The sequence below is a fragment of the Zosterops lateralis genome (genome assembly GCF_965231275.1).
Source record: "Zosterops lateralis genome assembly, chromosome: 12".
In the NCBI taxonomy this organism is placed as follows: Eukaryota; Metazoa; Chordata; class Aves; order Passeriformes; family Zosteropidae; genus Zosterops; species Zosterops lateralis.
Window position 1 is genome coordinate 13,254,775 of NC_139772.1, and position 24,452 is coordinate 13,279,226.

At 49.8% G+C, this 24,452-nt stretch overlaps 2 protein-coding genes across 2 annotated transcripts; both read left to right on the forward strand.

Moving 5' to 3' along the window:
- Nucleotides 1-972: 972 nt before the first annotated feature.
- On the forward strand, nt 973-10,149 carry LOC310914048 (purine nucleoside phosphorylase-like; the record flags this gene model as incomplete). The annotated part of the gene is made up of 6 exons (XM_083869946.1): nt 973-995; nt 4,298-4,467; nt 4,745-4,848; nt 6,103-6,278; nt 8,856-9,046; nt 9,932-10,149. 6 exons carry the CDS (start codon nt 973-975, stop codon nt 10,147-10,149), a joined length of 882 nt encoding a protein of 293 aa, XP_083726072.1.
- A 7,124-nt stretch (nt 10,150-17,273) lies between these two features.
- CALB2 (calbindin 2) lies at nt 17,274-23,877 on the forward strand. The gene is made up of 11 exons (XM_083870331.1): nt 17,274-17,387; nt 20,516-20,592; nt 20,781-20,870; nt 20,970-21,050; nt 21,866-21,922; nt 22,027-22,104; nt 22,208-22,263; nt 22,469-22,508; nt 22,620-22,673; nt 22,898-22,969; nt 23,209-23,877. Exons 1-11 carry the CDS (start codon nt 17,297-17,299, stop codon nt 23,323-23,325), a joined length of 813 nt encoding a protein of 270 aa, XP_083726457.1. The 5' UTR covers nt 17,274-17,296; the 3' UTR covers nt 23,326-23,877.
- The last annotated feature ends 575 nt before the right edge of the window (nt 23,878-24,452 follow it).

Consider the following 24,452-nt stretch of genomic DNA (forward strand, 5'->3'; position numbering starts at 1 on the left):
TCCGTGCTTGGGATATTTATAAATTCTACCCCCATGTGTGCATTTTGGATCTATTAAGCTGTGAATGCATATTGTAGATGTGGCCTTTCAGCTGGGGCGTGTAAGGTCTCTACTCATCACTGCTTTTCTTCAATTTTTTTGGCATTCAATTGTCTTGGAAACATCTCTGGCTCTGTAAAATGTGGTTCACATCAGTTGTTGGGATCAAACACCGATGCACAAACAGATTAATATGACAAGGTTGTTTTTATATTTGTTTTCATACACAGCAAAGCTAAAATTAAAGGGACAGATGGTGGGGTGTCCATCTTCTTTCCTGTGTCTCCCATAATCTGCTGAACAGAGGTTTAGCATATCTCAAAGAAGTATTTCCTTTTGGGAAGGGTGAGGCAATTAAATAATGAACAAAAAGCCCTGAGGGGAGCTAATGGGTCATCAACGCTGGTTGCCATGAAAGAATGGGAAGCTAATGATGTGAGGTATGGAAAGGTCTGGGGTCAGTGGTAGGTGGTACAGGTCGTCTCACAGAGTCTGCACAGTCCCAGAAGTTTGAATTGCACAGGAGCAGGTGACTCCAGCTGGTTCCCAGGTGACACAAGAGGTGCAAATCCAGGCAGATCTCTTGTCAGCCGCTGAAAAGTTGTGTGTGTGCGTGTGAAATTTCTAGGCTTAATCTGCATTTCAGTGTGTGTGTGTATGCATGTGTGTAAGCTTTCTGCAGAGCTCTAGAGCATGTGTGTCATGTGGGGTGAGGCCAGAAAAGCAGATGTCCTGACCATGCCACTCCTACTTGGGGATTAGAGATGCTCAGGGGACAGCAGAGAGAAGCTGGGACACACCTCCCTGACTCACTGCCAGAGACAGCAGCAGCTTCTGCAGGTTCAATAGGCCTCTGCTCTTTAGTCAAATAAAACCCTGCAGCTTCATTTCCAACAACCATCCCCTTCTTTAGGTTAACCAGAGAGGAGGAGGATGGCCTATGCTGAGGAAGACAGGTAAGGTGCTGTGAAATAGGGGATGCACAGACATCCAAGCTGGATGGGGCTAACAAAATTACATCGCTTTTCCTCACCTCGTTTTCTTTCTACTGGGCACTCAATAAATGTCAGACAAAGGCTGCTCAGAAGTAAACATCTTATTACTGGAGAGGAATCTGGCCATCTGCCTGTGCAGGTGCTGGTATTATGAAATATGGCAGCAAGTAGGTGACCTTGGGAGAGGTTATGGGCCAGAAGAGGCAAATATCTCCTGTGGAGAGGCACAGACTGTGAATACGTATGGCCGTGTGCCCCCAAACATAATGCTTTAGCTGTTTATTGGAATGTGTCTACTTTTTTTACATGGATTTGCTTTCAGCCAATTTAGAAGCACAATAAGGGTGGGGGTTTTTTTCATGCCATAAAAGATCTGTCACCGGTGACAGTCCTGTGTTTTGCAACAGATGCGTTTCTCCAGTGGATGACAGCAATCACAATAAAGGGGATTGTGTTTTCAGCTGATCCTGTGATTTAATCCAAAGCGATGCTACCGAGCACTATTATTAGGTGTGCATTGTTAGAGCAGCTAGAGGGGCCTTTGTGCTACATGTATTAATTCAAGCTGTCAAAAAGCTTGCACAGGCCTTGTGCTCACGCAGTTCCAGGCCGAACACTCTGTTTGGTGACCCACAGGTCAAACTCCCCCTTTGCTCCTGCTGAGCAGGTATCTCCCTTGCATTCAGAATTTATCAGTGCTTGCCAGTCCCTTTGATGTCATCCGGAAGGTTTCTGAAAGCTAAATACTGCAAGCAGATTAATTTTGGCATCACTGTGCTCTCAGCACTGGGGACAGCTCTGATGTGCCCAAAGCCTTTGGGATGGTCAGGCCTCTGCCAGGCCCCTGTGCACTTGCTGGAGCTCCTTTGAGGCAAGGAAACATATGCAGCACTGGAGATTTACTTCTTTGGTTAAGAAGTATTTTAATATCTTCTGTTTAAAAGGAAAAAAGTCACTGTAACTTGGCATAGCTCAGTCAGTCCTGATGTCTTCAGCAGACATTGAATGGGTTCCATCCCACATTCCTAAAATTTCTGAGGATATAGGAATAATATCCATTCTTTAATGTTATTTTGCAATGGTTTATGCACTTTTTGGAAAAAAAATACTGAAACAAGCAGTAGTATGGTCATGAGGAAGAGCAGACCCTGGTGACCTTGTTCTTTCCTCATGCCTGCCGCAGGTGTGTCAAAAGCTTGGGTATTACATATAAATTCTCTTGGTTCCCTTGAATTTCTAAACAAGGATTACAGTTATTCAACAGAGGAATTGGGGGGAATTGTTCATTAATGTATGTAAAGCACTTTTAAAGCTTTTGTCTGGGAGCAAGTGATAACGTAGTCAAGTGTAGTCTTTATTAATGTCACTTTCACAGCTCCTGCTTATTTCAGGAGCTCATGATACACTTAGAAAATTCAGTATGTGATGGTAAATAAACTCTCTCATTTCCAAACTTTTCCTTTGAAAAGTATTTAGCTAAGTATGACTCTTCATTTTAATCCATGTGTATGGGAGTTATTTCTTCCCATTGGATTGCAGTTTTATGACATTTTTGGGTATTTTTGACGTCACAGTTTGTAACTGGGACCATAAGTTTGTGTATCATACACTGGATAAGATTTTCAGTAGTAACTAGACAGTTAAGAGATTAAATGCTTACAGAAAACACCTGTGCAATAACAACTGACCCTGTCAGTGTAAAGAAAGAAAAAGCACAGAACTGAGAACCTTTGTTTCAATACCTGGTACGTTAGTTGGAGGAACCAGTTGTGCAGGGACAATCAAATCCTTTTAGTGGCCTGAGACCTCCTGCAGTGAGGAGCACCACTTTGAAAGCTTCTCTCTCTGTCCTCTAAGGCTGTTGAGGGCAGCATCACAGCATTACTAAAGTTTACACCTCTTGAAACAAAATAAAAACAAGAAACACTTGATAAAAAAATAATCAAAATAAATGTTCCTGGACAGACAGTGACTGCTTATCACCACTTGCAGTCAATTTGACATCACCTGCAGCCTCACAGTATCTGATTTCCTCACCTCTCAATAATCAGATCAAGTTTTCATAGAGAGAATCGCTGTCCCTGCTTGTGTTGGTTCTCTCCAGGACCCAATCCTCTATCATGTACAATCATTAATTCTACTCATCAATGGCAATGATTGAGTTAGTACCCCTGCTTTTGAGGATAGCTTCCAATCAACCTTGATATTAACTTTCAGAAAGTACCTGCATTGTCCTATTGGAAACAGGATTATAGGATTATTTTGCTATTGATTGTATTTCAAATCCGTGATTAAAGCATCTGAATACTGGGCTAAGAGGTTAAAAGCTGAACTCTTCTCCCTTCCCATGAGACAGATATACAACAGGCACTGTAATACCAACTTCTATCCCACCTTCAGGCAGTGGGGTTCCCTGCTGGATAAGACTTTCAACCAAGGTATTTGCTGAGTCCCTCTCTTGAATCAATCTAGGATCTGGAGCCCAGATTCCTGTTTTTCCCTTGTTTTGATGGAGACTGATGTCATTGGGCCTCTTGGCTATGTCTGGACTGCAGGTGTGATCCCATGCCCACTCTGTGGGAGAGAAGAGGCTGAGTAAGATCTCCATGTTTATCCTTCTGTACTGAAGGCACGAGGTATCAGGAAGGTAGGTGGGTGTCTGACATGTGGTACCAGCCTGGATGGAAGTAGTGGGAGCTGATGGCACTCAACACTTGCAGAGATTGGCTTCTCCATCTCTGTAGATGATGCTTGACTCATGTCTCAGAAGTTTATCTGAATCTTTACCTACTGCAGATGAGTGTCTACCCCTTTATCAGCACAGCACTCCAGCTGTTCGGGTGTCTTCAGAGCCCCACACTTGGATTTCCCCATCACAGGCTGGACATCTGCAATGCACACTCCTATAGATTGGAATTTCTCAGTCTGACTGTGCTTTTGCCTTTCTTCAGTAACTCAGGAGAGACCAGAGCCCATCAGAAGCAGGAGTGGTTATGCCTGGTGACATTTCTGTGATCTAGGTATCATTAGCCATTCTTCATCTACAGAATGAAACCAGCCAAGGGGATTCAAATTATTTCCCTGTAGTCAGGGGTAAAATACATGAGATTAAAAGTGATACATCTTCAATAATAGCAGCGAAGCTTCTATCATTATAGTCTTAATGAAAATTCTTTTTCTCCGCACCTTTTCAGGACTTTTATCCTTTGAAGCTTGTTCTTTGAACGGGCTGACAGTCTCACTGCCCTGTTCTCCTCCTGCAGAAATAGCTACGAGGTGTATAAGGAGACAGCAGAGTGGCTGCGTGCCCGTGCTGCCCAGCGGCCCCGCATCGCCATCGTCTGCGGCTCTGGGCTGGGAGGCCTGGCTGATGTCTTGGATAACAAGACAGTTTTCCTGTACGAGGACATCCCTCACTTCCCACGGAGTACAGGTGAGCACAGCCCAGGCCATCAGTGCCCCATCCACCAGCAGCCTCACACAGGGGTCACTCAAGTCTGCAAACCAGTCCCACACTGGTGTAATGTGTACTCACAGTGAAAAAAACATAAATATCATAGCACAGAAATTTGTATTTGTTTCTTTGATTTCCAGCTCCTGCTTTTGCAGTGCTTGGCCCTGCAGTAAAGCAAAAATCATCAACTAACAGATCGCTCTAAAGTCAAAGTCCTTGAGACCTGTAACTGACATGAGACTCTGTTAATTTCCAGTGGCAGGGCACGTTGGCAGGTTGGTGTTTGGGGAGCTGAACGGACAGCCCTGCGTGTGCATGCAGGGACGTTTCCACTCCTACGAGGGCTACTCTTTCAGCATGGTGAGTTCTCCTGAAGGAAGGTATTCATTGTGGGGAGATGTGTTGCAAAAGCTGCAGAAGTGACTGCTTGCCTTGCTATCTCACTGCAGGATGGTAGCTCTTGCAATGAACTTACATTACTCTTGAAATGAATCTTTCTTAGATTTCAGATCTTCCCCCGCCCCCTCCAGAAAAAAATTAGGAGTTCAAACCAAGAGGTGGATGGCTTCTGCTGGGTGAAGGTGATGCTGCACAGCCACACAAATTGGCTGACCCTGCTACTCTCACAGGGAGAAATAGTTTATCATAGAAGGCAGATTAATTTACATGCTTTAAATTAGTCAGTTTATTCATGATTTAAATCAGCAAACAGAAAACTTTGATAAGAATAATCTATTTTGATCTTCTATTGCATTTGTATAGTTTACAGCTTTTTTTCTCCTAGAAAAAGTTCCCAGGCTACTGCAAGCTGCTATAACCTCCCAGCTAACATACTGGAATGTGTGGAGATTTATGTTACCTACCCCGCACATATGTACTTTTCTGCTAGAAAACAACAATATTATTTATTTATTGGCTCTTTTTTTGTTTGGATAGCTCTGAGATTTTCCTTTTTACATTGAGATTGTTTGCATTTGGATATAAACTGTAATTTTTGGCACCACTCAGCTTCTTATAGAGAAACAACTATTTTAAAATCACTCAGTACAAAACTAGCTTTGTCAAAATATGTTTGTTTATTGAAATTAACTAATTTCTTGAAGAAGTAGTGTCCATTATTAGGAAATTTTTTGCTCACAGTAGCATATGATTGATAGCAGGTATCATCCAAATTCCTTTGTGACTCCTCAAAATCAAACTTCTTAAATTTTTTTCTCCAGCTCCCAATTGTTCCTTAACTTTGGATTACTCTCCAAGTCCCTGTGCATAAGTAGTTACTTCAATCAGCACAGTGGTTTGATCTCTGCAAGACCTTGGCAGTGAGCAAAACCTATCTGCATGTTCTTTCTGTATCACCTTTATTTGACCTTAGTGCAACTGTAGGAAGTGTGGTCTTGGATTTTAATGCAAGATTTTCATTGCAAGATAATGTTTAATTTCTTCAAAAAGCATTAACCTTCTATTTAAATTAGAGGAATGTTTAAAATTGAAGAAGGTTGTTTTGTCTCCATATATAGACTCTTTGCATCCACAAATTGTGATATTACAAATGTAGCAGCAGTAGCTGTCTCATGACTGTGATACTCATTGCACAAATACTTTTGGTTCTTGCAGGTCACCTTTCCCATAAGGGTGTTCTTTCTCCTGGGAGTGGAGATCTTGATTGTCACAAATGCTGCTGGAGGACTGAATCCCCACTTCCAGGTGGGGGACATCATGTTCATAAGGGATCACATCAGCTTGTTTGGCTTGGGAGGGCAGAATCCCCTGCGTGGACCAAATGATGAGAGGTAAGTGAGAAGGCATCAGGTCCATGCTACCAATTAATCCTTTCTTCCTTCAGCCACGGGCTGGGACTGCCAGTTGTGCCTACTGACAAATATTTACTGAGAGGTAGAGTTTGGCTCCAGATAACCACAAGGAAAAAGTTACAGCAATAGCTGCCCTGCCTTCCCTTTGCTGTTGCTTACTTTTACAAACCTACAAGTTTACACACAAACCCCCGGAAGGTCTTGTTTTGTACAAGTAGGCTTCTGATCCTTCTCCTGACATGACCAGCTGTACCATCTGCTAAAGACACCCACTGCTCCTCTTCTTATCAGCCTCTCTCTCTGTTGGTTCCTCTTCACTGAGCAATCAGTGAACTGTTCTATCTCCAGCCTGGGTTTATCAACAGCCATTTCTGGTGTGATGGAATGGGTGCAGCAGAGGCCAGGCAGCAAATGGAGGGCAGAGCAAAGATGAAACCTCTAAATTTCCTGTTCACCACTGCTGTATCCAGGTCTTTAAACTCGGGTGCCTTTGTATTCACTGAAGGCATTGCTCTGATGAGAGGTGGTTGTCTTGGCAGCTTCTTCAGAGACCTTGAGATCTACAAGAGCAACCTGCTGCTGGCTGAACTGGGAAGTCGGGTTTCCTGTGCTGGCTGTGTAGCAGAATCTTTGCCTTATGGAGAGTGCAGAGAGGAGCTTCTAACATATCCTCACCCCTGAGCTGCAGTTGCCACCAGATTTGGATTTGCTTTGAGCAGGATGCTGGACTAGATGACCTTGAGATCCCTTCCAAAATGAATTTATGATCCCAAAATTCTTCCAAGACACCATCAGACTGGTAAGGTGGAAGGCCCATTTTGAAAAATGGATGGGTTTGCAGGGCAGGCATGTGGATTGTCCTCAGATCTTTCCAGAGAGAAAGTTCTGCTGAGAGTAAGGTGGCCTGCCTGGTTTTCAGTTAGTTCCTTCCTGATGTAACAGCAGACCTGGCTCTTGCTTCTGAAAGAATCTGAAAGGTGCTGGCAGCTCCCTCAGGAGAAGCAATCACTGTGCTGTGATTCCATGGCAAGAGGACAGTACCCATCTGAAGCAGAACATCTTTAAATTTTTGTAGGTATTGGTGTGGGTTGGAGGAAAGTGATCAAAAGCAGGGAAGCCACATGGAGTGTTTAAAGCTCTCTGGACTTGCATAATTGCACTGGAACAGGAGGAGAAACTCCAATCAAACAACTGCATCTGGACAACGTTCAAAGGCAGCAGAGCTGCCTCATTGCCTTCCAAAAGCAGCTTCTTGGTGAAGACTGCAGTGCTCTGGGAGATGACTTTTGTACTGCTGACCAAGGCATCAAAATGGGCAAAAGGTCTTTATGAATCAGGTTTTCAAGTATTGCAGAGATTTAGCTGAGCAAACTCCTAAAATCCTGTCCAGCTGAGCTACCAGGAAGGATTTATCTAAGCACAACAGAGCAAAACTAGAGGCAATGAAGTGATGTGGAAATAATATTTTTTTAATAAATTAGAAATTTGGCTTCTGCATTGCTGGCCATCCTTCAGAAAAGGGAAGCAATTTTCATGGTGATGAATACTTATTGCCTTAGACCAGAGGGGAAAGTTTGTTTTTATTTATATAATATTTAGTGTTTATAAAAACAAAATAAGCCACCTACTGCCCTAAGCATTGAGCTGGAAGAACATGTAAACAAGCAGAAGCTTTAATAGCATAAATGAGGGACCTGGTCCACTCCTACTGAACTGTGTTGGTGAACACAGCTGGGAGTTTATTTTCCAGTTTCCTCAGTGGCAGCATAACAGTCTTTGCCATCTACTTCTTCTCTCCTTGAGTCAGGAGCAGAATTCACTCCATCCGGAGCAGGGCCAGGCTGCTATTTTGAGACCTAAAGCAAGAGACCCAGTCTTGAAGCAGAAGATGAAAGCTACCTAAAATATGGCCCTGGAGCTCCAAGATGTAAAGTAGCTCCCTGCTGTGATGGGCCTTAAATGTAGGGACTGATGCTCCATCAGGCCTGGCTCAAACCCCCACTCAGGGGCAGCCTGAGGGATTCTGTGCCTCAGGGAGCCCAAAGAGCAGCAACTGTCTGGTGGGGAATGTTTAGAAGTCATCATGAGCAGTTACTGAGGAGAGAGACAACTGGCCATCATTTCTCACTATAGACAGAAGCCCTTCAAATACCATTCCAGAAGGATTCCTGCAGTAGGGAAGTAGTGCCAGACCTTCCAACAGCCATAACCTCTGTGTGCTGATAGTCTTGGCTGATTAGATCTAACAGGAATTTCATGCCCAGGTAGGTGCCCCATTCCTGGAAACATTCAAGGTCAGGTAGGACAGGACTCTGAGCAACCTGATCTAGCTGAAGGTGACCCTGCTCACTGCATGAGTTTTGATGAGGTGGCCTTTGAAGGTCCCTTCCAGCCCAAATTGATGGCAGAATTATGATAAGAGTGGAGTGAGAGAAATTGCATCCATGGCAGATCTTCCCTTAACCCTTCCCTTTTCTCCAAAGAACGACCATCCCTGGACTCTGATGGAGGGAGCAGCAGCACGATCACACAGCTGTGTCCTTTACTGCCTTTCAGGTTTGGAGTGAGGTTTCCCTGCATGTCAGATGCTTATGAACAAGATCTTCGTGGCCTGGCAATGGAGAGTGCACAGGAGCTGGGGTTCCTGAGCTTCACCAGGGAAGGAGTGTACTGCCTGGTGGCTGGGCCCTGCTACGAGACCATCGCCGAGTGCCGCCTGCTGCAGGCGCTGGGAGCTGATGCTGTGGGTGAGCTGCCAGCCTGGGCTGCCAGGGCCCACTGGGCACATCCAGTGAACAGTTAATTCTGCTCAAGGCTGACTTGCTTCAGTCTTTGATTCTCTAAGTCTCCTGGGGCTGGAGAAATGAGCTCTGTGTATTTCTGCTTCATTCTGCAGTGGCTTAGTGCAGCTCCTGGGAGGATCTGCAGAAAGTCCCTGTGCTTACAGCTGCGCAGGACAGGGATCTCAGCACAACTTTGTGTTTATTTCCCAAACACAAAGTCTCTCATGCTCAGATGGCTCCACTTCAGGAGGACTGAGAGGGGCTCAATAAAAATGAATTCTTTTTCTAGTGTTTTTCCTCTAATTCTGACACTGTAAAGATTTTCACTGTGCTTTTTCTCTACAACCTTCCCAACTACGTACAAGAAAACTGAGTGCCATGATCCATATGATTCCTCCAGCTATGATTTCTTCCATGACCCCTGCCTCATGGAAGTCTGTTCATTAATACCTGCAGATTCCTTGTGTGTGAGGAAAGGGGCTCAGCTCCCCTCAAAGCCATTTTTATTTGCAATAGCATTTTTAGCCAAGGAAGAGCCAAATGACACAGCATATCAGTACTTCCTTAGCAAGTCTGCAAGCAGACTGACAAATCTTGAGGAGGGAGTTTGGTGGCACAAGGATCAAATGCAGGAGGTTTATTGTGCTGAGCAGAGTTGTACCTTAGTACTGCAGCTATTTGAGCCTTGTACATATCACAGCCTTTAACTATTACAGAGTTCAGACACAGACCTGGGGGGAATGAGACAAGGGTGTGTGCTTGGAGGTAGGATGGTGGTTTGCAGCCTTGGAGAGATCTTGTTTCAGAGTAAATCCTGACTCATTATGGTTCTTTCCTCTCCTACTGTAGGCATGAGCACTGTCCCAGAGGTAATTGTAGCCAGGCACTGCGGCCTCCGAGTCCTTGGGATCTCCCTCATCACCAACAAAGCGGTGATGAGCTACAACAGCCAAGAGAAGGCAATCCACGAGGAAGTGCTGCGCATCTCGGTGGTCCGGGCTGAAGCCCTGCAGAAACTGGTCACTCACCTCCTTGGGAAGCTGGGGGAAAGCACAAACTCTCCGTGACCTCCAGCCATTAATCCTTTGTATCATAATGTGTGTGAACACTACCAAGTGTTGGGGGAGAGCTGTTGGTGGGACTGTCCCCTTCTCTCCAGATTTTAAATAGACCTTTTGATCTTTGTGCTTTATCTGATGAGGTGCAGAAGTTAGCTTTGAATTTTGCCAGGATGATCCCCTTGTTAGTAGCCAGTGACCAAACAGCTTACTGAGACTTCAACACTCTGGCATATTCCCAAACCCCGGTGTCAGCAGAGCCCCCAGTACTGTGACCTCCACCTGTCTCTCTTGGGGCACCCTCCTGCCCCAAGTCTCTGCTCCCCATTGCACATGAGCCAGGTCAAGAGTTGGTCATGGGGCTTGGTGCCTGCTGGGCCTGCTTTGGTAGGGCCTGGTCTGAAGCCAGGGGAAGCTCACAAAAGGAGTTTTGAATACATGAAACAAGCCAGGCTAAAGATGAGATCTGCCTGGAACAAGCAGTGGTGCAGAGCAGGTGAATTGCAATTGATTTAACAGCTTGGAAAACCACTGCATTGCCATGGGGTTGTGTGACCTTCCGCTCCCAGAAGGTCTTCCAGAAAGCCCTCTCTTTCCTCATCCTTGGCTCGCCGTGACCAGCTGCAGAGCTGTGTAGCTGTTTGCCACAATGCAGCACATCCCCAGCACCCCTCACACCTCTCTATTCTGTTTCATTGCCCAATTTAGCAGGACATGAAAGTTCAGCTCAGTACAAGGCATGGCTTACCTGTGCACCATGTAAACATTGCCAATCTGGAAACAGAATCCAGGTCTGTCTCTCCCTGATGTTGATCAGTTTCTGGATGTCTTGGAGATCAGTGGCTTCAGCACTGCAGGCTGGTTTCCTGTTGGTGCCTAAAGACAGAGAGATCAGTTTGATCTCATGTTTCACATGAGCTTTGCTCCTGTCCCTGCAGCAGATTTTGGAGCACCAATGGTTTGTGGATTTTAGCAATGTGAAATTACAGGGGAAATATTTTGAAACAGGTATGATATTTTACCGAGACTTTCTTGGTCCTCTTACATAAAGAAATTGAACCAAGCAGTGAGTAAAGGACAAACAAGAGAGGTTCTCCCTTACCAGTGCTGACGGTCTGTCAAGTAGGGGGAACAGTCACCAGAATGGTGCATTATTCATTGTTCCTCAAAGGTCAGGCTGAGCTGTGAATGCAGCTGGATGTGAAGCAGTGACGGTAATTATTAGATAACCTTTTTTTCCTTCATTTATCTTGTAGTTCTCTATAAAGCCCATCACTGTCATAGCTAAATGTTTTTAGTTGACTCAGTGGTCTGAACTGAAGACACCCAACCAGTCATGGAGAGCTCCCAACCTGCCTTCCTAAATTTAGCTGACCAGTTGTTTACCCCTGATGCTTGCCCTCTGTCACAGCCTTCAGCCTTCCATGACATTTCTTCCATTTTTTTCCAGATGGGTATTTGCTTGAAGCCTTTCATGCTGCAGTTACTGGTGTCAGCTGCAGTATCCACGGTGCTGATGTTGCCACCAGGAGGAACAGTTGTGCTGTGAATGTTTTTCATTAAATGGTAGCACTTGAGGTGTAGGGGAGATCTTGGGGTGGCCCCTTCTCTCCTTCTGGGCAATGTTACCTGTGATCAGCCCTGAGAAATATCTGCCCAGCCTGGTCTGGAAGACTTGTGGAAGGGAAGGATTCATTGCTTGTGATTTCCTGGTAGATTTACTTGTTCTGCAGCTCCTGGCACTTGGAGGAGCTCTCAGAGACAGCAGCTCTTTCCATTTGATGGGTCTGACTGTCAGGACAGTCTCTGGGACCAGCTCTGGTTGGTAATCTGCAAAGGGAGAGGCTCCAGATCCATCTTTCACAATGCTGTTCCCTTTCCAGATCAAGCAGGAGTGAAGTGCTTGTCAAGAGGGGCAGCACAAGCAGGAAATATGAAAAGTGGCAGATGTGCAGAGCTAGAAGGAACCACTTCTACCTGCTCCCTTTTCAGACTCGTCCCAGTATGAGCTTGTTACAAGGCAGGCAGAGAGCAGATAATTTCCCCTGCCTAGAAAATGGTGCTTCACGTTCATCTAATTAATACTTGGTAAATACAAAGTCTCTCAAGTGGGAGTGGAAGGCAGCTGTGCAGCTCGCTGTAGCTAGCAGCAGCCAGAGTAGCTAAGGCTGAGATTTCAGCAGAGTCCATTAATTAATCAGAGTCAGGCTGGGCTGGGATGTGAAGACAAGCATCCAAAAAAACCTGCTGTTGTGCTGGTACTTCTCAGGCAGGGTTTGAGATGATGAGGAGCTTGGCAGCAGCACCTGCTTTCAGCAGGCCAGGTCTGCTCCTCTCTCCAGCTGTACCAGAGGCAGATTCCATGCTCTTGTGTCTGAATACAGCTGAAATGCAACTTAAAATTGAACCTGAAAATCACTATATAGCTAAGTCTTCAGCAAATTATGTCTGTTAAAAAAAAAAAAATCTAAATTGCATCTGAGCCCTTAAACAGTTTGTGACTCTTCTTTTAGCTGCCCAGAGTTGGCTTGGATAGCCCAAACTTTGCATGAACATCTGGATTTTTTGTACCTGCCAATGGTAAGAGGAAGATGCCCTGGGCACTTTGGAAAGGATCTTATTCGTTTGCAGGCAAGAGAGGAAATGCAAAAATTAACACAGTGAGCTCATCTGGCTTTGGAGATACTTTTAATACAATTTTGATTTCTTTTTTTTTAATGCTGATGAATTTCAAAAGTCTGAAATGCAGTGATGCAAAATGGGTAAGACGTGTGGGGAAGGAACTGTGAGGGAATAAACCCTGCTGTGATCCTGAAAACTGTTTTTGTTTGCTGTGCCAATGCCACTGGTTAGAAAGAAAGAAGGGGCTTAACTGCTCCCCCTACATCAAATCCCCAGGCTGGAGGATAATCCAGGGAAACCCCATAGCACCACATCCCTGGGGGACCAGAACTCAAAGCTCAGGATATGCAGGAACAACATTTGACCAGCACTTGGCACAGGTATTTCTTACAGATCCCACTAGGCTGACAAACATGGAAAATATACCAAGATCCAAGGTACCTCAACTTAACTTCTGAGCAGCTGGAAAGTGCAGTGGGCTGTGGTGATGCCAGAGCAGCAAGTCATCTATACTGGAAGCAGGACACAGTTCCCTTGATGCTCTGTCTTTCATTTAGTGCTTTTGGTGTTTTCTGGCAACATCCATGGCTGAAATGACTACTTCAGCTTTCTTCATTCCTGTACTCTGTGCCACTTACCTGCTTCTGAAGTCTAGGGCATTGTGGTCATAAGGATAAGCTGAAAGATACATGAAAAGCTAAGACACCTGGCAAGTGGTAAAAGAGCCCCAAATGATGTGATGATCCTGGCTTTCTCAGTGCTTTGGTTGGCAGTGAGCCCAGGTGCTGCCTGATTAGGGAATGCCACCAGCATGGGCTGTCCCATCTGGCTGTACCTGTGGCAAAGGGACACATGGAACACCTGTGTCAGTGCAGGGCAGAGCTGGCACAGCTCCTCCTCTACTCACTCACAGCCACAGACTTGTGAGCCAGTCTGCATCATCCTCTGTGCCAGCCTTTTGTTTTTCTTTGCTCATCAGTCCAGAGAAAACTTTCCAGATCACAGGGTCCTGCTGTTTCCAGTCCCCTGGAGAAGACAGAAGTGTTATATTGATGCCTTCATGTGAGATTCACATAAAAATGTGAGGCCAAGAGGAGAAGCCTCTGCCACAGTCCTTGACTGGACCATACCATGAGTGTTTAAGTAGAGATCTCTGCTCTTATCTGAGAAACAACCCTGTGACCCAAAAAATTTGATGGTGTGATTTATCCTGTTTCCTTTGCAAGCCTCAGTTTCCTATTTTTCCTTTTTTTTTTTTTTTTTTTTTTTTTACATGAGGTTTGCCTTTTGCATTCTTTCCTATTTACAAGTAAATCAGAAAGCTTTTAAAAACCTGTGCTGTCTTAGCTCAGCAGCGAGCGTGTGCATTGCCTTCAAGTTATCAAAATTCCCTTAGATGTTTCTCTTTATTGAAAACCTGCAGTTGAATTAAGGGGATTCTGCTACAGCGGTATGTTGTTTGTAGTTTTTTCCAAAAGCTTTAGGTCTTCACTGCAAGGATTTCATTTGCAGGAAAGAACTAAACTCTCCCCTGCTGTGCTGAATGTGTGGAGCAGGGGGGAGCGATGTGGGTCATGGCAGCAGGTTGATCTCATATGTTGCTGAATTAAGTCCTGGCTCTGTAAACAGCATGATGGTCTGTTCTTTCCAAAATCTGATGGCATGTTCACATTGAATCACAGACTGTCCTGAGTTGGACCCACAAGGATCATCGAGTCCAATGCCTGGCACTGCACAGGATATCCCAAGAATCCCACCATGTGCCTGAGAGTGTTGTCCAAATGTTTCCTAAACTCTGTCAGGGTTGGTGCTGTGACTGCTTCTCTGGGGAGCCTGTCCCAGTGCCCAGCCACCCTCTGGGTGAAGAACCTTTTCCTGATATTCAGGTGGTGGGACAGTGGTGCAGGCTGGAGGGAACCATTTAGCCTTTAATCTTGCAGAAGGGACATCTCCAGTGCCTGGACACCTGTGTGGGAGATGGCTTCAAACAGCAGCACAACCACCACTGTTTCCTTTCCTGAAGCTTCACGGTCCTCTCTAAAAGTCTTTCTCAATCTTAGCAAATCCCTTCTTACAGCAATGAACCCCTCTTGCCCCGCCAGCTACTTCAGAGGCAGCTTGGGGAAGCATTTCCCCAGAGAAGCGGGGGGAGTGCACCTGGAGCCCAAATATCGCTCCCAGGCCCCAACTTGGAGCATCCTTGGCTCTTTGTTAGCAGAGATGTGGGTGTCATGGAGCAGCATGAATGTGATGGGCTGGTGACCCAGAGCCATCCCTGCACTGGGCTGGAACTCTGCTCCCTGTTGAGCAGTTCATGGACCAGTGTTGGTCCCTGTGCCCAATTCTCTCCCCTGCCTGGGCACAACTGGGGACACATCCCTATACCCAGCCCTGCAGAAGCAGTGAGTGTCCCCTCTCAGCCCCCAAGAAAAATCTGCTCTGGAGGGAGTGGGACAGTAAAGCAATGGGCTCTGCTAGGGAAAATTGTGCTGCAATAATGGAAAAAAAAGAAGCTTTTTTTGGACTAATTTCTGTGCCAAACCACAGGAAATGTGAATGGAATACACAGGACACCCTTCAGTGTCCCACGTGTACCTGAAGGCTGCGTTGTGCAGCAGGGAGGAGGAGAAGGCCATCACACTGCTCGGTGTCCCAGTGTGGTTCTTCTCATGAGATGCTGGCACAGCATCTCTTCCCATGCCGGAGGTCCTGTGTCCTACCCTGCCTCAGCTTCCCACAGCCAGGTGTGGCTCCATCTCCACTGCACTGAGCTCCTCCAGGCCCCTGCCATTCAGAGGGAGCACCTCACCCCCCCGCCCTGTTCTTCCAGCCAAAAGACAAAAATAAGAGGCACCAGCGTTGGACAGGATGGGCAGTGCCCTGGATAATTCCCAGCAGCTGCCTGCTGCCAACTGTGTCCCTGCTCTGCACACATCTGAACTTCCCTGATGCCTTCTCATCTTTAATTAAGCACTTCCATCGGCTCAGCCTTCTTGCTGGAGCTGAATTATTTTTTTCATTGTAGCCATGGCAACGCTTCCCCTGGGCAGGCTTCGCTGGAGCCAGTGACAAACCCCATGTGTGGCTGTTTTGTTTGGGCCTGGAAACTTCCCTGCTATTTGGGAAAACTTGGGAAAAGAAAATCCTGCAACGAGCTGGTGAGCAGCAAGGGGAGCCAGGGTGAGAAATGTGTTTTGGGCTGAGCATCCCTTCTATCCCCCAAGGAGCCCTGCTCCAGCACGGATGGCAGAGCCTTGATCTGAGGATTCCTTATTTCTTCCTCCAAAAGATGGCTGCAGTGTCCAAGTTTTGTGTCCTGGCTCCAGCCATGGGTACAAGTGACAGCCCTGCTGTGGCCATTGCATGGTCCCTTGGTGGTGGTGACATAGGGACTGCCACTGCCCTGCTCCTCCTGCCACGACCAGCAAATCATGAGTCATGAAGCTGCTATGAGGCAGAGGGACAGTGACACAGATGTGGTGACACAGGGCATGGACATGGTGGCTGGGGTAGGGCTCGGTGGCACAGGAAGGGATACAGAGACTTGGGGAAGGAATGGAGTGACAGGCAGGAGGAGGCAGCAGGGCAGAGTGCCAGGGCAGGGCTGTCAGGAAAGGGCTCGGTGACATGAAGCAGGGTGGGTGATGTGGGACAAGGATAAGTGGCACAGGGCAGGGACAGGTGACACAGAGGAGGAGTAGATGTCATGGGGCAGTATAGGTGAGAGAGTAGGGTTAGGTGACAAGGCAGGGACAAGTGTCAGGGCGCAGGCTGCCGACTCCAGTGCCCAATGCTGCTCCCAGTATCCCGGTGTCCCGGTATCCCAATGTCCTGATATGCTGGTGTGCTAATGTCCTGGTATGCCGATGTCCGGTATCCCGGTGTCCCAGTATCTCGGTATCATGGTGTCCCAATGTTCTTGTATCCTGATGTTCTGGTGTCCTGGTATCTCGATATCCCTCTGTCCTGATATCTGGGTATCCCGGTGTCCTGCTGTCCCGTTGTCTGGGTATCCCGCTGTCCCAGTATCCCGGTGTCTCTCTGTCGGGGTGTCCCGGTATCCGGTTGTCCCCCTGTCCCGGTATCCCGGTGTCCCTCTGTCGGGGTGTCCCGGTGTCCAGATGTCCCCCTGTCCCGGTATCCCGGTGTCTCTCTGTCGGGTGTCCCGGTGTCCAGATGTCCCCCTGTCCCGGTATCCCGGTGTCCCTCTGTCGGGGTGTCCCGGTGTCCAGATGTCCCCCTGTCCCGGTATCCCGGTGTCCCTCTGTCGGGGTGTCCAGGTGTCCCTCTGTCCAGCTATCCCGGTGTCCCCCTGTCCCGCTATCCCGGTGTCCCCCTGTCCGGATGTCCCGGTGTCCCCCTGTCCCGCTATCCCGGTGTCCCGGTACCCGCTGCCCCCCGTGCCCGGCCGGTGTCCCGGGGCGGGGGCGCCCTCTGGCGGCGGCGGGCGGCGCGGCGGCGGCGGATATAAAAGGCGGCTGCGGACGGCGGCGGGAACGGGAGCGGCGGGATCGGGAGCGGGATCGGGAGCGGGATGGCCGGCCCGCAGCAGGCCCCGCACCTCCACCTGGCCGAGCTCACCGCCTCCCAGTTCCTCGACATCTGGCGGCACTTCGACGCGGACGGTCAGTCCCGGGGCGCGCGGGACACTTCGCTCCTCAAAAACCCGGCGGGGAGGGCAGCGGGCTGAGCATCCCTGGGGGTACGGGGCTGAAAGGGGGTGGTGAACAGTCCCTGGACATCCCGGAGGAGAGGACAGACCCTCCACTGCCGCAGCCCAGGGGTAACGGTGAGCCCCCGGAGTGATGGAGAGCCCCCGGGATGCAGAGACTCCAGGATGGAGAGTCCCCGGGGTGATGGAGAGTCCTCGGGGTGATGGAGAGTCCTCGGGGTGATGGAGAGTCCTCGGGGTGATGGAGAGTCCTCGGGGTGATGGAGAGTCCCCGGGGCGCAGCCCCGTAGGTTGAAGCTCCGGGGTTGGGGAAGCTGTCGGTCCCCCAGGACCTCCCCGTCGGGAAAGGACGGGGAGCCCCAGAACTAGATCGTACTGGGAGCCCTCAGCCCATGGGACGCTGAACCCGGGATATCCCGAGTCTCCTTGGCACGTCCCCCGGGTGCCCAGAGAGCTGAGATTCGCTCGGGGCTGGTGTCACTTCTGGGTGCTGCTTTGGGGTTTGCCCTTCCCGGGGTGCCCGGTGTCACCCTCCGTCCCCTGCCCCGGCAGTGCCCCGCTGTTGGTAACTGGAGGGAGGGGGCAGCGCGGCCACCAGATTGTCCCCAGGGCCACCCCCTTGCCAGGGCGGATGTCCCACGCCTGGGGCAGGCTTAGGAACGGTCCCCCCACGTCTGGAGCGCTTGTTCTCTGCCTGCCGGCTCCCCAGCCTCACAAAACCTCTCCTCGGCGAAACTGTGGCAAAAACTGCGTCCACTGTGGGGATGTCACCTTCCCACGGAGTCACATCTGGGCAGGACATCCCTGTTCCTACCACTGTCAGCCCCAAAAAGGAGGGTGGGGGGGGGTGTGGAAATGCAAAAACCAGCATTGTTTTGGGGAAAACAGTTTCTTCCAGCGCTGCGGTGCCGTGAAGGAGGCTCAGCCCGCTGGGAACAGCAGCCCAGGGGAAAGCTCGTGTCCTTCACTGAGTCTCCTGCTCCTGCAGGGAGGTTTGGGGACCAAAAACCTCCTGGGAACTGCGTCATGCAGCCTCCCCAGCTGCGCTGCTGGAACGGGAGCTCAGCTTGCTCCCGGCTGCATTTTGGGGTTCCCCCCCCCCCCCCCGCAGCCTCACAGCATTGGGGACACAGACAGAGGTCTCTGTCACTGCTGGAGCTGGCACTGGAGCAGCCACCAAGGGGTTGGGAAGGTGGCACTCCCGTGGGAGTGGGCAGGTCCTGATGTGGGTGTCCAGCTGCCTCCCTGCAGCGCGTCCCACTGCGCCCTTGGATGTGCTCTGTCATCTCCAAACCCAGCGGCAGGCACGGATCCAGCTTGGCCCACGGCCCCCAGGCAGGGCAGGGCTGTCGAGCTGCGGCACGGCAGGTGCCCAGGAGAGGAGGGACTCAGGCGTCGGGAAGGAAGGTGGCCTTGACAAGGACAATGCTCGGCTGCACCAGGCAGGAGCTCCAACAGCCCTGGCTGCTTCCCCGTGCCAATGGAGGGGCCTGGGTTCATTCCCCTGTGCATGGGACCACTTCGCCCAAGCTCATCCCTGAATTTAAACCCCTTCAATGTGGTTTCCATGCCTTGAACCGCTTCCCCTCAAGGCTTGTCATGCCCCAGAGATGTCCCCTTGGATGTCTTTGGTGTCCTCACTTTACCAGCCACAGCTGCCCCGAGGCTCCGAGGTGGAGCTGCATGGACTGGCAGTGGCTCTCCGGAGGGGATTTTCCATGACACTCCACATCCCGCTGCTCTGCGGACACGGATCAGACCTGTCCAAGCTGCTGCTTGGAGGAAGCCAAGCTACTGGCCACAGCTTTTCTCAGCCTTATTCTTTATTCCTGGCTCAAACTCCTGTTGATTTTTCTTTTTTCCCCAACTGAATTGAAAGCCGCTTGAGGTTCTCCTGCACCCAGAAGAGCAAAGCCCCTGGGAAGAGCAGGGGGAAGCCAAGTACCTCACACCAGCACCCCAATATCACCCAAGCCCCTCATCCCCTCCTGGGAAGGACGCTGCTCATCCATTGGGATGTGGTCACCAAAGAGGAAGGTACCCTGGGACTTCCCCAGTGCTTCAAGCTGGGATGTGGATGGGTTATTCCCAGCTGCTGTGCTGCAGTGGGGAGCAGACGTGGCTGGGGAGCCTGCAGGTGGTAATGCCGAAGGTGGCGCAGAGCAGGGAGCTGTGGTCCAAGCCTCGGGAGGCTGAAATGCAGAGCAGTCCTGGGGAAAATGTTCACAAGGAAGAACTCTGGCTATCCTTCAGCCAGGCACTTCAGGGCAAAGGGCAACATCCCTCTTTTATTGTCCAGATGTTCTTAGAAGGGAGGATTTCTGGCAGGGAGGTGACACCTTGCCTGACAGTGCCATAGAGCCAGTGTCTTCACTGCTGTTCCCAGCTGTGATGTGACCCTGCTGCTTCCAGGCACAGCAGCCACACCCCAAAGCCACCACTGTGGGTGCCATGTGTGGCTGAGCTGTCCAGCCATCGAGCATCTCAAAGGCAGGGCAGGGCTGTGGATAGCCCGGGTTCCAGAGGAACCACATCTCAGCACGGATACCAGCAGTGAGAGGTGTGAGGTACACAGGACAGGGATCTTTTGGAGCTCCTGGCCACGCTGGAGATTGGCAGTGGGGTCACCCCTTCCTGGGGCTGATCCTGCACCCAGGATGTGCTGGGTGTCTTGTCTCTGCTCCCCATTTGCCCCTGTGGCCCCCACAGGGGGTTGAGAGGAGACAGTCCTGGCTGGGAGATACTTGCACGGAATGGGGTGCCTTTATTTAAGGCACCTGATTGAAGCATCAGATACAGAAAATGCAGCAAAGACCAAGATGAACGAAGTCCCCTGTCCCCTACAACTGAGTGCAAGGAACAGGTCCAGGGCTGTGTGTCACCTGGGCAAATTTGGGCATCACCAGAATGTGTAATAACACTCAGCATCAACATTAGCTGGCGTTTCCTTGCTGCCACAGTTGCCTTGGAGCCACATCCTGGTGCAGAGGGAACAAGCACCATGTCCCCTGGGAGCCTCTGTCCCTCTCCTCCAGTGCTCTGACACTGTGGAAGTCTTAGTGCATTTTTTTCCTTTCCCAGGAAATGGCTACATTGAAGGCAAAGAGCTGGAAAATTTCTTCCAGGAGCTGGAAAGTGCAAGAAAGGGGGCGGGTGTGGTAAGAGCATCTCCTGGTTTTATTCCCTCCTTCCCCTGTTCCCTCATGCCCAAAGTTTCACACTCATGTCAGCCCCATCTCCTTTGGGCACTGATGAGTGGGACTGGGGCTCCTCTGAGAGGAAAGCAGGAGAACACCAGCACAGGCAATGGGAAAAATGCTCCCATCCCTTCTCTCCTTGCTGGCAGGACTCAAAGAAGGACAATTTGGGTGACAAGATGAAGGAGTTCATGCACAAATATGACAAAAATGCGGATGGCAAAATCGAGATGGCAGAGGTGAGCAGTGCTGGACCTGACAAACCCTGGGTTGTTCATGTTCCACCCCCATGGTCATGTTTCCCCTCCACCATTCCACCATGCCTGTGTTCCCCACAGCTGGCCCAGATCCTGCCCACGGAGGAGAATTTTCTGCTGTGTTTCCGCCAGCACGTGGGCTCCAGTTCAGAGTTCATGGAGGTGAGTGGGACAGGCTGTGCTGGGAGATCCCAAAGGAATTCAATCCAGCTCCACCATGGGAAAACAACTGGGAGCTTGAACGCCCAAACCTCCCCTGGCCTCCCCAAAATTCTTGGCATTAACTCAGCACTGGGAGGCAGTGCTGGTTTAGGGAAGGGAGTGTGGTGAGTTTTCCCACTTCTCAGCACCCCTTGGATACTTCTCAGGGCAGCCGGGTGCCTCATCCCAGCCTCCAGGCAAGGTGAGCTGCAAAGATTTGGGGCATTTTTTGTAAACTTCCCCTCATGATTGCTCCTAACTGCCCGAGGGATGTGCCAAAGCCAACACTGCTCTGTGCCACCCCACAACCTTGCTGGGCCCTTGCATGGGGTGAACCCACACAGGTGGGAGAGAAATTGCAGATGGGGAATAAAACATAGTTGGGGTGGAAGGGAATCTTGGAGAGGAAGGAGCTTCTACATGGAAAATGAACCCTGGGTGGAGGGGAAGGCTGAAAGAAGAGCAGCCTGTGACATGGGGGGAGGTAAGCAGGCACTGTTGTTTAATTGGGGGAAGCAATTAAATATTATTAAATATTAAAGCCTGATCTTGCATACTGACATGAGGATAAAGGCACTTGAACTCTTGATGTGAGGCTGAACAAAAGCATCCAGCCCTAAGGCAGAGCAGTGACACCAGTGGGAGCTGTGAGATGGCCCCATCTCCTTTAGGGTGCTGGGGGACACTCTCAGGAGGGGTTTATGGGGACACACTCACACTTCAGGGATGGTAGGGGTCAGAAGCCCCTGCAGAGGCTCATGGCAGTCCCTCCACAGGCTTGGCGCAGGTACGACACGGATCGCAGCGGCTACATCGAAGCCAACGAGCTCAAGGTGGGCTGTGGGCATAGGGTGGGCTGGGTTGGGTCCCTGCCAGTGGGACATCCCCACTGGGACATCTGGGCATGGGGAGAGCGAGCAAAACCCTCTCCTCCCAGGGCTTCTTGTCGGACCTGCTGAAGAAGGCGAACCGGCCCTACGACGAGCCCAAGCTGCAGGAGTACACACAGACCATTGTAAGTGGGACCTGGGGCACTGTGGGGTCTCAGCACCCCAGGGGGGTGGCACGCAAGGGAGGAAGAGGTGATGGGTGACAGGGCACTGTTTGTATCCCGACAGCTGCGGATGTTTGACATGAACGGTGATGGGAAGCTGGGCCTCTCCGAGATGTCCCGGTAAGGTCATGGGCAGCGAGAAAGAAGAGCTGGGGAAGGAAAGACACCTGGAATGCTTGTATTTAGAAAGAGTCTGCTCCAGCTTCCAGGGAAAACTGTTTTCCTCTTTAATTTACTCATGTTTCTGAGCAAAACATCACTGTGATTTAAGAAAGTGTCTTTTTCTGGCTGCTTGCCGCTCTTCCCTGCCCTTCTTGTTTTTCAGACTTTTGCCTGTGCAAGAAAACTTTCTTCTGAAGTTTCAGGTAACATAATACTACTCCCTACTGCTAATAATAACAACAAAACCAACCCATTCCCGTTGCTTGTACCTCCATCCCCTCTCTCACACCCTGCTGTCCCTTGTCACTTCCCAGGGAATGAAGCTGTCCTCGGATGAGTTCAATGCCATCTTTGCCTTCTACGACAAGGTAGGGAGCTGGCTCATGGGAAACTGCCCCAAATAAATATAACTTGGCAAAAAATAACCCCAAATCATATGGGTTTGGTTGGGGCAATTCCTGCTCTGGTTTGAGGTGGGAGAACTGGGTTTACCTCTGGCTGTGCTGGGTGAGGTCTGGGGATGCCCATATCCAGGGGGGAATTGAGGGGCTTGTGTCCTTCCTGCTGTTGATGTCCCTCCCACACTATCCAGGATGGAAATGGCTTCATTGATGAGAATGAGCTGGATGCACTTTTGAAAGACCTGTATGAGAAGAATAAGAAAGTAAGTAGGGGCAAAGCTTGAGTGCCACCCCCAGAGCCTCCCCCAGTTCCTTCTCCCCTCTCCCAGCAGCATCTTTCCATGTCCATGCTCCATGGGGACTAGGAGATGCTCGTCTGGGTGCTGACCCTGCATCCTCATGAGAAGCTGCACTGGAGCTGGGGGGAGTGTAATCTCAGCCTGGGGGTACTCCCCAGGGAGAAAGGGGATGCCCACCCCCCTCTGCCCCTCATGCCTTGCAGGAAATGAACATCCAGCAGCTCACCAACTACAGGAAGAGCATCATGAACCTCTCCGACGGGGGCAAACTCTACCGCAAGGAACTGGAGATGGTGCTCTGCAATGAGCCCCCCATGTAGGACCCCCATACACACAGCCCACGCTCCTCCTCCCCTAAAACAAGCACAAGGGGGAGCCCCCATCACTGCAGAGCTCCCCCAACAGCTCTTGGGTTGCTGTAGGTTGCTAAAATCCCATTTGGGGGGAAAACTTTTTTTTTTTTTTTTTTTTCCATCTGCCTGGTTTGTTTAATTATATGATTTTTTTTTTTCTTTGCGGGGGTTGTTGTTTTCATTCCTTTGGTCTCTTGAGTTTTTATCATTTACCAAAGAACAGTTTACTAATAAATTCAAGTACTGCTAGACTGGAGCCCCTATTTCTCCATCCCATGGTGGGCTGTGGGGTGACAGGGAGGAGGGGGGCATCCCCACACTCTGATCCCACAGAGGACGTGGCTGCTGGGTGGGGAAGAGAGATGGAGCATTTGGGATGGAATGAGGGTCATTGAAAATCCATGGGGGGCAGAGTGCAGGCAGGGTGGGTGGGGATACTGGACCTCCCAGTCATCCCTCCCAGACCCTGCCAAAGCCTATGGGACATCCCAAGGGTTGTTTCCCCCACTCCCAGTTTTGGACACCAGTCACAGGGTGACGATGCTGGTGGAGCTCCAGCAACCTTTCCCACTCTTGTACCATCCAGTGCGGCCCAGCTGAGGCCTGCATGGCCCAGTGCAGTCCCATCTGGACATGTACAGCCCAGTACAACCCTGTACTGCCCATTATGATCCAGTACAGCCCCACATAGCCCAGTATGGCCCAGTACAGCCCTGTACATCCCTCTGTGGCTCAATACACTTCAGTATGGACCAGTACCACACTACACAGATCTGTGTGGTGTTGTACAGTCCTATATGGCTAAACACAGCCCAGTACAGACCTTTACGGTTCCACATGGCCCTGTACACCCCAGAATGGCACAGGGCAACCAAGTACAGCCCCATACAGCCCAGCATGACTCAGTACAGTCCTGCACAGTCCTGTACAGCTCCATATGGCCAAGTAGAGCCCTGTATATCCCTGTAGAATCCTGTATGGTGTGTTACAATCCTGTATAGCTCACTGTGGCCAAAGACTGCCCTATGTAGACTTGTATGGCTCCACATGGTGCAGTGCAGTCCTATACAGCTCAAGTACAGCACTGTACAGTC